General features: G+C 48.3%; 1 protein-coding gene across 2 annotated transcripts in view; it reads right to left on the bottom strand.

Moving 5' to 3' along the window:
• MTMR8 (myotubularin related protein 8) overlaps positions 1–13,903 on the bottom strand; it is a 48,342-nt gene extending 34,439 nt beyond the window's left edge. Inside the window, exons 1-4 of one of the 2 annotated variants that reach the window (XM_069747205.1) lie at positions 13,792–13,903; positions 13,420–13,542; positions 9,000–9,162; positions 7,468–7,625 (exon numbers count right to left, since the gene is read on the bottom strand). In XM_069747205.1, the coding sequence (XP_069603306.1) occupies positions 7,468–7,625; positions 9,000–9,162; positions 13,420–13,542; positions 13,792–13,815 (468 nt within the window). In that variant the 5' untranslated portion in view covers positions 13,816–13,903. The remainder of the gene's footprint in view (positions 1–7,467; positions 7,626–8,999; positions 9,163–13,419; positions 13,543–13,791) is intronic. The other variant, XM_069747206.1, reaches the window with a different exon arrangement.
• Positions 13,904–14,602: the final 699 nt, after the last annotated feature.

The following is a 14,602-nucleotide window of genomic DNA, read 5'->3' as shown; positions in this document are numbered from 1 at the left end:
TGCTTCCCTCTGCAAGACATCTCACAATTGTGGACTTTTCAGAGCCCGTCAAATCTCTCGTGACCCATTTTGCCAAAGGAAAGGAAGTTGCCTAATAATTAAGCACTCCTTATATAGGGGTTTGAAGTCATTAGACAACACCCCTCCTCATTACAATGATGCCCATCACCTGATTTACTTAATTGGTAGTTGGCTCTCAAGCCTGAACAGCTTGGAGTAGGACAACATGTATAAAAAGTATCATGTGATCAAAACACCAAGGTTACTTACTGGTAGCCGGTTTTTCCGGAGCCCATGACAGCACACCTGAGAGAGGGATCCGCCCAGTCGGGACAGGAAACCTACTGAAATAAAAGGACGGTACCTCTCTCTCGCTTCAGTTGGTTTTCAGAGCATGAGAGGCCCCCTTGGTTAGTTCACATGGTAATCTACCACCAAATTATAATAATAATAAAAACACCCAACTAAAAGTGCACACCAAAGGGTGAAAAAAGGGAGGGAATATACAGGTGCTGTCATGGGCTCCGGAAAAACCGGCTACCAGTAAGTAACCTTGGTGTTTTCCCGTCTCCCATGACGGCACACCTAAGAGATTTTTGGAGAAAAACACCTTAGGGAGGGACCACCACTTGCAGCACCCTTCTACCAAAGGTAAGGTCAGTTGAGGAGGATAGATCTAGTCGATAGTGTCTAAAGAAGGTAGACGGTGAGGACCAGGTAGCAGCCTTACAAATTTGATCAATCGATACCTCTGCTTTTTCTGCCCAGGAAGTAGCCACAGCTCTGGTGGAGTGAGCCTTGATGCCTTCAGGGATCGGGGCACCACGAGAAGCATAGGATAAGGAAATGACCTCCCTAATCCACGTAGCAATAGTACCCTTGGATACCCCATATCCTTTCCTGCTACCCAGGAAAGCTACAAATAAGGACTGATCTTTCCTCCACTGACTACTCAAAGATAAGTATTGCAAAATAGCTCTTCTTACATCCAGTGTATGAAATTTCTCTTCCCCTGGATTTTTGGGATTATTACAAAAAAAGAGGGTAATACAATCTCCTGGCTTTTATGGAATCTAAGAACTACTTTCGGCAGGTATGCCGGGTCTGGTCTGAGTACTACTCTGTCATCAAATATTTGTGTGTAAGGAGGGGAGATAGACAGGGCTTGCAAGTCACTGACCCTACGGGCTGATGTCAACGCTACCAGAAGTACAGTCTTAAGAGTAAGCATCTTTATTGATGACTCCTGCAAAGGCTCGAATGGATCACTAGTCAGAGCCTCTAACACCAAATTTAAATCCCATGGAGGAACCCTCTGAATTATTACTGGTCTAGACCTACTACAGGATTTTATAAAGCGGGATACCCATCTGTTGGAGGCCAGATTACAATTATATAAGGCTCCTAAAGCCGACACCTGTACCTTGAGCGTATTAGTTCCCAACCCCAGTTGTAAACCCGCATGTAAAAATTCTAGAATAGTACCTACAGGCGCCTTATCCCCCAGAGGTTGCCCTGAAAAATCTACAAACTTTTTCCATGTTCTACCATATATCCTCGATGTTACTGGCTTTCTACTTTTCAACAAGGTGGAGACTAACCCTGGTGAAAACCCCTGCCTACTCAGTAATGCCCTCTCAAATTCCAGGCTGCAAGATGGAAGCCCTTCACTTGAGAGTGGCATATTGGACCCTGAGTAAGCAGGTCCGGAATTTCTGGCAGAATCCATGGATCGTTCACTGACATTTGGCTCAGGAGGGAAAACAAAGGTCTTTTTGGCCAAAATGGAGCAATCAAAATTACTCTCGCCTGCTCCATTCTGATCTTCCTTACCACTGTCTGAATCATTGCTATCGGTGGAAATACATACGCGAGACTGAAATTCCATTGTATTTGGAGAACATCTACCGCGAAGGGTTTCTCTCTCGGGTCTAAAGAACAGAAATTCTCTACTTTCCTGTTGTTTAGGGTGGCAAATAAATCTATCACAGGTAAGCCCCAAGCCTGCACTATCTGTTGAAACACCCGGGAATTCAAAGACCACTCTCCTTGTTTCAGTATTTTGCGACTTAGGTAGTCTGCTTTCGTATTCTCGACTCCCTTTATGTGGAGAGCCGAGAAGGATAGTAGGTGGCGCTCCGCTAAATGTAAGAGGACGGACGCTGACTTCATCAGGGAAGGGGATCTCGTTCCCCCTTGGTGGTTGATATATGCGACTACTGCGTGATTGTCTGACATGACTCTGGTATGGTGACCCTGAAGGATGGGAAGAAAATGTTTTATAGCTTTCTCTACAGCCCGTAACTCTCCTAAATTTGATGCCTGACGTGATTCTAGTTGGGACCAGGATCCCTGAACCGAGAGAGTCCCTAAATGAGCCCCCCATCCTGAACCGCTTGCGTCTGTGGTGATGATCTGATCTATCGGAGTTATCCACTGAACCCCCGATGCCAAATGATCTCTCACGGCCCACCATTTTAGGGAATCTGTTACCTCTAACGAAAGGCGAAGCTTCCCCTCTAAACGCCCTTTTAAAGACCTCTGTGCTGACAGGACCTCCCACTGTAACTGTCTTAGATGGAGCTGTGCCCATCTTACTGCAGGAATACAGGACGTCAGAGAACCCAACAGGGACATTGCCTTTCTTAACGTCATTATGGGGTGATGGATTGCTGATTTCACCAGATTTTGAATTTTGATCAGTTTGTTTTCTGGTAGGAGACAAATTTGACGTGTGGAGTCCAGAACTAAACCCAGAAAGGACTGGACTAGCTCCGGCGTCAATCTCGACTTGGCGAGATTTATTTTCCACCCCAACTGCTCTAGCGTTGACATGACTTCTTTTATTTGCGCCAGACAATGTGCTGCTGAGTTCCCCATTACAAGGAAGTCGTCCAGGTACGGAACTATAACTACGTTCTGAGACCGGAGGAAGGACATGACATCTGACATTAGCTTTGTAAAGATTCTCGGCGCTATTGACAGGCCGAACGGGAGGGCAGCGTATTGATAGTGCCTGAAACAACCTTGGACATAAACTGCTACTCTTAGGAATTTTTGGTAGTCCCGATGGATTGGGACGTGGTAGCAGGCGTCCTTTAAGTCTATGGCTGCCATGAAGCAACCTGGGAACAAGAGTTTTATCGCCGTATTCACAGACTCCATTTTGAAGGAGCAGTTTACTACTGACCGGTTTAGATTTTTTAAATCGACGATGGTTCTTAGCGACCCGTCTGGCTTTTTTATCAAAAAAAAGAGGGGAATAAAAACCTTTTCCCTGCTCTTCTCCCGGGACTTCTACCAGAACTCGTTTTGATACCAGTTCCAATACCTCTGCTTCCAAGGCGAGCTGTTCCTCCGGGGTTTTTCTTTGGGGCGTTAACACAAAAGTCTGTCGTGGCAGATAAACAAAATTTATTTTTAGGCCATCTTTGATGACCTTCAGAGTCCAAGGACTGGGGGAGATCTTTACCCAAGCTGGGAAAAAAGATGAAAGCCTTCCCCCTACTTCTGGCCTGGCGTCATTGGGAGGGCTTCCTCGCCGATGTTGAGGGACCCTTGAACATATATCCAGATCCTCTCCTGTCTCTGGAGTCCCAACTCCTATCTCCCGGGGGGCGACCCCTACTAAATTTTCCCCTCCGAAAATAGGGCCGTCTAAAGTCTACCGGAAAGCGAGGGAATCCCTTTTTTCTATCCCCTGCTTTCTCCAAAATATCTTCTAACTTTTGTCCAAAAAGGAAATGGCCATCACATGGTAAAGAACAAAGTCTGTTTTTTGAAGGCAAATCACCCGGGCATCCCTTTATCCAAAGAGCACGTCTAGCCGCATTAGATAGATTCGCAGCTCTGGCTGCCAGCCTCACGGAGTCTGCTGATGAGTCTGCTATAAAGGCGGCCGCTCCTTTAGCCAAAGTTACATTGGTTAGAATGTCTTCTCTCGACACTTTAGAATTTAGCTGGTCTTCTATCTGTTGTAACCAGACTATAAGGGAGCGTGCAGCACAAGTTCCGGCGATTGCCGGTTTTAAGCCCCCTGCAGTTGCCTCCCAGGTATGTTTTAGGAACCCGTCCGCTTTTTTATCTAGAGGGTCTCTTAATACACAAGAGTCTTCTAAGGGAAGAGAAGATTTTTTAGAGGACCTAGCAACTGCACCATCAATTTTTGGAACTTTATCCCATATTTCCGAATCCTTCTCCTCAAAGTGATAACGTCTCTTAGAAGCCGAGGGCAGATTACCCGATTTTTCCGGCTTCCTCCACTCTCTTTCTATAAGGGCTTTTACCTTGGAATTTACAGGGAAAGTACGCTTTCTTTTTTCCTCTAAACCCCCAAACATAATGTCCTCCAAGGACTTGGCCGCTTTTTCATCTTTAAGTCCCATCGAAGCTCTAACGGCTTTAATTAATTTATCCGTGTTCTCAGTCAGAAAACACGGACGGCCTCCCTCATCGCTATGTGAAGAGGAGTCAGGGGATAAAGAGGAAGAGTGGAAGGGAGATAACTGTTCTTCCTGATATTCCTCATCAGACGGAGAGACATCAGAATCTAAAATAAGTTCAGGGTTCTTACTACCCTTTCTTTTAAGTGCCGATTTAACTGAGCCTTCCACTTCGGCTCTAATCATGGCTCTAAAACTAGAGGCAAAGTCAGGGGTCTCCTCCTGGATAGTCTTTTGGATACAATCCGCACAAAGACTTTTCTGCCACTGGGCTGTCAACGGATCGCTACAGAGGGCACATTCCTTGTTCTTAGACTTGGTGCTAGCCTTCCTCGGCGCTTGCCAAGCAAACAGAAAATGTAGCCCATTACCACCAGGGTGACATTCACGAAGATCACTCACCACCCGCTGACCATGAAGGGTACCGGATTTTGAGGCTGAATAGGAGCATGGACCACATCCCTCCTAGACGTTGAGGAGTCCTGAGATCTCCGAGGGCGATTGCTACTCCTTCCACTGGAGCGTCCGCTGCCTTTAACACGTTGGTGGGCAGGTGAATCACCTGACCTGGGCTCATGCTGCTGCTGCTGTAAAGGCTGCTGCTGCTCCATAGTATTCTCCATCTCTGGAGACCTTAACGAAGTGAGCGGCGTTTCTACGTCTTTACACCCTTAAATAGGGTGAACCGCCGTGCCCACCGCCTCTTCCGGTCCCTGAAATAGCTTCTCCCCCTCCCGTAGACCCACCGGGAAGCCTGGAACGATGCCGGTGATCGGAGCGATGGGCGCCGCCATCTTGGATCCGGCGCGCGGCTCTGACGTCACGCAGGCACGCCCCTACCCAGCGTGCCTTGCGCGCAGCGCCAGCCGCGCGCCCGGAAGTGACTACTCACAGAGGGGGAGAGCGGCATGGGAGACACAGAAGGGCCCCAGGACCACGAACCATGGCTGACCTGATGCCCGCACATGCGCCAGAGCCCGGAGGATCTGCGGACGGCGCTTCCAGCTTCCTGAAGGCCGGCATACAGGCGCCCTGCCTGTTCTTCCAGTACCGGGACAGGAGCGGGTAAGTGGAACTTCAATCAACAATACCGCCGTGATGTTTAGCACAAGGGTTCCCATCAGGACAGGAAACCCAACTGAAGCGAGGGAGAGGTACCGCCCTTTTATTTCAGTAGGTTTCCTGTCCCGACTGGGCGGATCCCTCTCTCAGGTGTGCTGTCATGGGAGACGGGAAAATACAACTTGCCTAATAATCCTGCACGCAGTGTATGCAGAAACAGGAAGTCTTGTCCCTGCATTTATTATTCCCCTCTTCACTTCCTGACCCAGCTGCTCCCTCCTCCCCCTGCCAGGACTTTTGCAGTGACTTATGACTCATACAGGGAAAATTGACCTCACATTTCCACATAGAGCTTAGGATTCAGCTCCTCAGTTTTTAATCACGTGATGTCATAGACCTAATAGAAAAGAGAAGATTAACTGGATAACCTCACCCATCCCCTGCAGACTGTGAGCCCTTGCGGGCAGGGTCCTATTTCCTTCTGTACCTGTTAGTGCCTTGTTTTTTTGCTCATGTTTATTGTATATGTCTATATTTGCCCCTTTTCACATGTAAAGCGCCATGGAATAAATGGCGCTATAAAAATAATAATAATAAAATAGAAAGACCAGATGAGCAATTGTAAGTACACAGTATAATATGATGACTGCAATATATCAAGAGGATACACATTTTGATGGGAGGGGGAGGAGTGCTTCTAGGTGTATAGGCAGGTTGTAACTCATTTTTCTTACATAGCGCCATCACATTCCGTAGCGCTTAACAGAAATTTCCATTGCTGTCCCCACTGGAGCTCAATCTAAATTCCCTATCCGTATATTTTCGGAGTGTGGGAGGAAACTGGAGTAAAACCACACGAACACGAGGAGAACATAAGCTCCTTGCACATACTGTCCTTAGTGGGAATCTGGGACCCCAGCGCGGCAAGGCTAGAGTGCTAACCACAGACACCGAGCTGCCTTACACCTAAAGGATATGTAGGGCTAAAAAAAATATCAGGGCTGTGCAATTTCAACATGCCTATTATGCCAAGGGAGATCAGGCCACCACTATGTCTGCCAGCAAATACCGTAATTGCTCTTCCCATGCAGAGAACATACATTTTTGCCCTGAGTTCCTGCACATGTGAATCAAGAGATAAGGTTTACTGATGCATAGTGCAGGCTAAAAGTTTACAGACACAGTGTGAACCTAGCCTTAGTTGGTTAGGCTACTTGCACACTGGCGTTTTTTTTTTTTTTTAATACGTCGCAATGCGTCGTCTAGGGGAAAAAACGCATCCTGCAAAGTTGTTTGCAGGATGAGTTTTTGCCCCATAGAGTTACATTACCGACGCATTGCGACGTGTTGTGGCGGAACGCTGGGAGCAAAAAACGTTAAATGTAACGTTTTTTGCAGCCAACGGACTGCTTTTTCCGACCGCGCATGCACGGCCGGAACTCCGCCCCCACCTCCCTGCACCTCACAATAGGGCAGCGGATGCGCCGGAGAAATGCATCCGCTGCACCCGTTGTGCAGCACAACAAACGCTAGCGTCGGAATCTCGGCCCGACGCAATGCGACGGGCCGAATCCGACGCTAGTGTGAAAGTAGCCTTAGAAGTGTGTACTAACAACACGGATGTGATAATATTCATGCGACACTTATTAAAGAGCAAATTTTCAAGCACCTTTTGAAGTTCTAACCAAATGAGGAGCGTTTAATGTGACCTTCACCTGTCACATTGGTTTGCACATCCTACGAGGCGCAGTGTCCTTATTTGTTAGCCAATAGGAGGCCTGTCCAGTATTTTGTATACATGTCCAGCTCAATACGAGCAGATAATGCAGCGCTTTACACAGCAATATGGAAAATATAACCTGACCAACACTCCTCGGCTCTTTTTCAGTCATTGCTCCCTGCGATCCGACTTGTGCTGTAATATTTTACACTGAAGAGTAATGGCTTTATGTAGGGTACAGACCTTATAATCCTTGTTGATGTCACTCAGCACCCAGTAGTTATTGGGAATTCCCATTCGCATATATTCCGTTTTCAGGTCAATTAACTTCCACTCCATAAGGCGTTCGTCCTGATCAGGCTTGGGATTGTAGGAGAAGGCGTACAAGTCTTCATATTTTACTGATAAAACATACAACCATAATGCATTTTAAAAACAATGACATCCATTTTACTGATATGAAGGAATAGTAACGTTAGTATCTGTCTCACATTTCCCAATCCCGGCCAGGCAGCAGATCGAATATCATACAGGTCTGGTGCTGCTGCCAGCTTTATCAGGTTGGGATTTACACTAGTTTTATGCTTGTATCATTTCTATTTTACTTCATATAAGGAAATGGTCGTTCATTACAGTTTTCACTGTGGTATTGTGAAAGAAAGCAGACGAGAGGCCAGACCCGCGCTAATCAAACAGTACATAGGTGGTCCTACAAGATAAGGTAATGTAGGGTCCATATGTTAAATCTTTAAGACTCTGCTTTTGCTCTACTGCTGTACCCCATGACCCACAAGTTGACTACAAGAATCATATACTTTATGTGGACTGGATGTCACTTTATACCTTAATTATCTTTATTAGAGAATCGTAGGAACGCATGTAGGAAATGACTTGTAATCCTCGTATAAGCAGCTGTATGGTCCAGCAAGTCCAGTCACATGAAGAATAGGACCAAAACAGAGCAAAGACTACAGGAATAAAGCCACTGGTAAGAAAAGATCAAGAACATTCATCTCCTGTATGTTACAAATAGACCATGCAATAAATGGTCAGAGTCATTTCAATAAACTGAGGCTCATCTGATGACCAATGGCAAAATTACAAAGTACCTAGTTACCAAAAATGTAGTTTTCAGCCTGAAAAAGCACAAACATGTATCACTTTGGAGGAACTTACCATCCACTGCTACTGTCAAGTGTAATCACACATCAAGATGAATTAGTGGAAGTGAGAGGCACTGTCTCTCTGCTTCTGTACGCCTGTCTGTCAAACTGGCAGGTATAACCTAGAAGGCTCAAACCCTATGACAATAGCAAGTGGACTGCATGCTGGGAAGTGAGGGAAAATTAGTTCCAGTACCTATGGTGCTGGCAGAAAGCAAAAAAAGTAAAAACAGCCCAATAGTAGCTGCAAAGGTATGGTGCAAGAAAAACTTGACATTTCAATCTGGTTTGTGCCATAAAAGTAATTTTAACTTGTGATGGATGAGGACAGCAGGACCATCTTTAATCTGGTATTAGGAGAAATGACAGGTATGCTTTTCTAACACGATTTCAAGGCCTTTACAAACATACCAGTATTACAGATTCTTCTCCTTCCTCACCACTGCTGGTAGAGGAGGATGTGACCCGATCGGCCATCAGCCGCCTCCGATAGATAAACAGCGCTCCATGGGCAGTGTTTGTCAACTGGAGGAGGCTGTTGGACAGGTACATTTACACCCCAAACTACAGCTCACTGCATGTAATGATTAAACAGAGGTGAAGTCTACGTACCTCGCTGTGACAGTCTGATCAGTGATGAATACACCTCATGACAATCTCTTTCTCGTGGAATGACAAAATGAGTCACTCGGAAATTTTTGCAATGAATAGTAAGTGGACATCCACTGGTGCTGAGAGCCTGCTTCTCCACGGAGGCAATGTGGTGGTGGGCGATCTGAGAGGCAAGAAAGAAAGTCAGCCATAGTGCAGAATCAGAAAAGCTACAGGCAGCATTGGAACAGAAGGAAACTGAAAACCATAATGTGTGCTCCTAGCCTGCGGCTGATAACCACAGCATGTAGCCATGTGCGGCCAGCACAACCGTGCAGGAAAGGAGACACCCAGACAGTAATAAGGCCAATGTATTATGGAATGGCTTCCATGCACCTTACTCTACATACCTCGGGTATAGAAAGCCACCTCTTACACAGTTATTGATATTCTATAGACACAATGGAATTACGTAGGCTGGCCATACATTGGATTGCTGCACTTGGGCATTCAGATGACTGCCATCTCTCCCAACCATCCATACACAAGAACGCTCAGCTGAGCATACATGACAAAGGGAGAGATTCTGGCCACCACTGCGGCTCAAGGATTAGTACCGGGTTCCTGGGTTCGAAGCCCGCAAAGGACAACGTCTGCAAGGAGTTTGTATGTTCTCCCCGTGTTTGTGTGGGTTTCCTCTTGATACTCCTGTGTCTCCCACACTCCAAAGACATACTGATATAGAACCAAGATCATGAGCCCCAATGGGGACAGTGGTGATGATGTCTGTAAAACTATGTGCAATACGATGGTGCTATATAAGCAAGTAAAATAAGTTAGCTGCTGTCTTTAGGGAAGAGGCTTGAGGTTACCCAAACACATTAAAAGGAATACCTCACCAGGTTTCTGCTATGTAATGACAGCAGCATGATGTAGGTGCAAAGACCCTAATTCCAGTGATATGTGACTTACTGTGCTGCTAGCTGCAGTTTTGATAAAATCACTGTTTTCTCTGCTGCAGATCTAGCAGTTCTGTGAATGCGGAACTCTGTATAACCCTGCCCACACCACTGATTGGCGGCTTTCTGTGAACACTGTGCATAGGCAGAAAGCTGACAATCAATAGTGGGGGTGTGGGGGGGTTAAGGTTCCCATTGCGTTATGGGACCGCGTTAAACGGACAGCGTTGCACGGCGAAATTAACGCCGTGCAACGCGGCCGTTAACGCGCCCATTCACGCTAATGGGAATCTGCGAGAGCGGGGACGTTACCGCGACCCCGAACGCGGCCCCATAAAAAACATTGCGTTAGCGCAATCCGCTAGCGCTAAACGGATTGCACTAACGCAATGTGACCCTAGCAACAGAGCAGGCGTTACACATGGCATGAGACAACTAGTGTTCTAGTGATAATCTCCTGATGATAAAACATTGACTTTATTTTGATTACAACAAGCAGCCCAGGAGGTTTGATTTATATTAATACCTATAGCTCACAAACGACATAAGTCACATGCTGTTTTGGGCCTGAAGGAAAGTACATGTGAAGCACATGGGGACGGATTCGTTAAGGTGCTGTCGCCAGAAATCTTGCATAAACACGTTAATAACTCAGCAGCTGCACAAAAATATTGCATTTTTTGGTGTTTTTATGCCAGTCATACCAATATGGGAATCACATGGCTGGGAGAGCGTATGGCTACAACCACCCGCCCAATCTACTATATAATTGTCTAAGGGTCACTTCCGTCTGTCTGTCCTTCTGTCACGGTTATTCATTCGCTGATTGGTCGCGGCAGCTGCCTGTCATGGCTGCCGCGACCAATCAACGACGGGCACAGTCTGCAAGAAAATGGCCGCTCCTTACTCCCCGCAGTCAGTGCCCGGCGTCCGCATACACCCCTCCGGTCACCGCTAACACAGGGTTAATGCCGGCGGTAACGGACTGCGTTATGCCGCGGGTAACGCACTCCGTTACCGCCATTAATCCTGTGTGTCCCCAACTTTTTACTATTGACGCTGCCTATGCGGCATCAATAGTAAAAAATGTAATGTTAAAAATAATTTTAAAAAAAACAAACAAAAACCTGCTATACTCACCCTCCGTAGCCGCTCGCCATCTTCCGTTGCAGGTTCCGGTGGCAGAAGGACCTGCCATGACGTCACAGTCATGTGACCGCGACATCATCACAGGTCCTGTCCTGCGCTCATACCAACCCTGGGACCGGAAGCTGCCGTGGACTACAAGGGCGCCCTCGGAAAGGTGAGTATATGCATATTTTTTTTATTTTTTAACCTGTGACAAACCTGGCTGCGCAATATACTACGCTGGTGCGCAATATACTATGCGGCTGGGCAATATACTACGCGGCTGCGCAATATACTACGTCCCTGGGCAATATACTACGTGGCTGGGCAATATACTACGTGGCTGGGCAATATACTACGTGGCTGGGCAATATACTACGTGGCTGGGCAATATACTACGTGGCTGGGCAATATACTACGTGGCTGGGAAATATACTACGTGGCTGGGCAATATACTACGTGGCTGGGCAATATACTACGTGGCTGGGCAATATACTACGTGGCTGGGCAATATACTACGTGGCTGGGCAATATACTACGTGGCTGGGCAATATACTACGTGGCTGGGCAATATACTACGTGGCTGGACAATATACTATGTGGACATGCATATTCTAACATGCGTTAGAATCAGGCCACCATCTAGTTCATCATAAGTTACGCCACTATATTGCATATTTCTGGTGACGGAGCACACTAGGTGCCAGAGGTGCCGGATTCATTACTTGGAGGACTCCAGCGAGTGCTTCATTAAGACTATAGTGTGAGGAACGTCAGTCTTCATGAACTGCCCCCATGATATTTGGGCATCTCTCCACTCTTTGTCATATGGAGCACAACTAAAACAGCATGTGTGTGGGCAGATTAGGGCCTGAAAACTTCCAGACACCATGTGTGCGAGCTGGCGGCCATGGACGGTTACGGTGATAGTTCCAGTTATACATTCTGTTTGTTCCAGGTCAGCATTAGAAACAGAACCCAGGCACTAGTAATAAATGGATGCGGAGGGGCCCACGGATTATTATGGGGTCCACATTGGTTCCGTTTGGTGTGCATTTTAGAGAACAGAACAAAACAATTCTGAACACTATCGTTTAAAAAAAATATAGAGCCCAAACAAATGAGAGTAACACGATCAGTGCGTCCACCTTTGTAACTAGTGCACCAGATAGGCCATCCAACAGTGGTAGTGACAATACGCGGAGGTGCCGTGACAATACGCGGAGGTGCCGTGACAATACGTGGAGGTGCCGTGACAATATGTGTAGGTGCAGTGACAATACGCGGAGGTGCCGTGACAATACGCGGAGGTGCAGTGACAATACGCGGAGGTGCCGTGACAATACGTGGAGGTGCAGTGACAATACGTGGAGGTGCAGTGACAATACGTGGAGGTGCAGTGACAATACGTGGAGGTGCAGTGACAATACGTGGAGGTGCCGTGACAATACGTGGAGGTGCAGTGACAATACGCGGAGGTACAGTGACAATACGTGGAGGTGCAGTGACAATACGCGGAGGTGCAGTGACAATACGCGGAGGTGCCGTGACAATACGTGTAGGTGCAGTGACAATACGCGGAGGTGCCGTGACAATACGCGGAGGTGCCGTGACAATACGCGGAGGTGCAGTGACAATACGTGGAGGTGCCGTGACAATACGTGGAGGTGCAGTGACAATACGTGGAGGTGCAGTGACAATACGTGGAGGTGCAGTGACAATACGTGGAGGTGCCGTGACAATACGTGGAGGTGCAGTGACAATACGCGGAGGTGCAGTGACAATACGCGGAGGTGCCGTGACAATACGTGTAGGTGCAGTGACAATACGCGGAGGTACAGTGACAATACGCGGAGGTGCAGTGACAATACGTGGAGGTGCAGTGACAATACGCGGAGGTGCCGTGACAATACGTGGAGGTGCAGTGACAATACGTGGAGGTGCCGTGACAATACGCGGAGGTGCAGTGACAATACGCGGAGGTGCAGTGACAATACGCGGAGGTGCAGTGACAATACGCGGAGGTGCAGTGACAATACGTGGAGGTGCCGTGACAATACGCGGAGGTGCCGTGACAATACGTGGAGGTGCCGTGACAATACGCGGAGGTGCCGTGACAATACGTGGAGGTGCAGCGACAATACGCGGAGGTGCCGTGACAATACGTGGAGGTGCAGTGACAATACGTGGAGGTGCCGTGACAATACGTGGAGGTGCAGTGACAATACGTGGAGGTGCCGTGACAATACGCGGAGGTGCAGTGACAATACGTGGAGGTGCAGTGACAATACGTGGAGGTGCAGTAACAATACGTGGAGGTGCAGCACTCTGCGGACAGGACCGGAGCCACTCACCCAGATCTCCCTGCGGCCACCGGCGGCCGCGTCCACGTAGATGAGGTGGGTGGCGGTCAGGTAGAGGGTCCCGCTGGCCGGCCTCTTGCTTGTGTACCGATGCAATAACTTCACATTCTCCACCTAGGAAAAGAGGAAGACAAGGAATGGAGGCTGCAGATACAGGTCACATCCCGGGGTCTCGCCACACACAGCCCCTGACAGTCCCCTCCATCATATATATCAGCACCAGTGCCACCCAGCAGGGAGCAGAGCCCTCAGCGTGGACTGTCAGCAGGGGCACAGACCTCACAGCATCACTGCTGCCATCCTGCGGAGGACACACTGCCAGGGACCTTTATCACTGGGCGCAGCCGCCACAGCTGCCCTCACCTTCGGGGTGGAGATGTGCTCCATGGTCGTCTGCCCCGGCTCCTCACCTCCTGCCGCCCCACGCCCCTCGTGCTGTCACAGCGCCCGCCATCTTCCTGGCCGCCTCCTCCTTGTCAGCTGACCTCACGTGACCTCCCACAGCTGGATACGCCGAGCACTTCCTGTACACAGATGTGTCACCATGGAGACGGCGCCCGCTGTACGGCGGGCAGAGGCGGCACACACCCGTACTACACCCGCCGGCGGACCGCTCTCCAGCAGCGTCACTATGGCGGCAGCTCTGACCCTACCCTGACAGAATGGGCGACGCAGACAGGTTTTCTGCCTGTTTGGTCATTGCGCCCCATTTCCAGGATCTCTGCTTGTTGTCAGTGACTCCTGGTCAGTCAGGATTAATGCTGCAGATGTGGCTTCAGGGTGTTATCCTCCCCTAATCTGGGGGAACATCCCAGCAGACACGTGCGCGCTCCCCTCCTTACTGACTGTTTCCCGGAGCTTGTGTGTGTAAGGAGTTATCAGCATAGAAGAGACCAGGAGGGGAACACTCAGAGGAAAAGTATAGAAACAGGTCCCCACTTCTGTATTTATCACCCACTCCTGGTTTTGGCTTACAAATACTGATGTAAAATACTGCGAGTGTGACGGCAGCCGTAGGTGTAAAGATGGCCGAGCACGCAGCAGTACAGACCAGGCTGAAGGCTGTGACATTTCCAGGAGGAATAACTGAGGAGCAGAGAGGGCAGCTTAGTCCGGCAGAGCTGTCAGGAGAGATCAGTCACCACGGATTAATTGCAGGCCAAAAAATGACCAA

Source organism: Ranitomeya imitator, chromosome 2 (genome assembly GCF_032444005.1).
Source record: "Ranitomeya imitator isolate aRanImi1 chromosome 2, aRanImi1.pri, whole genome shotgun sequence".
Classification (NCBI taxonomy): Eukaryota; Metazoa; Chordata; class Amphibia; order Anura; family Dendrobatidae; genus Ranitomeya; species Ranitomeya imitator.
Note: the sequence above shows the minus strand (reverse complement) of the source record. Positions and strands in the feature narration are given on the sequence as shown.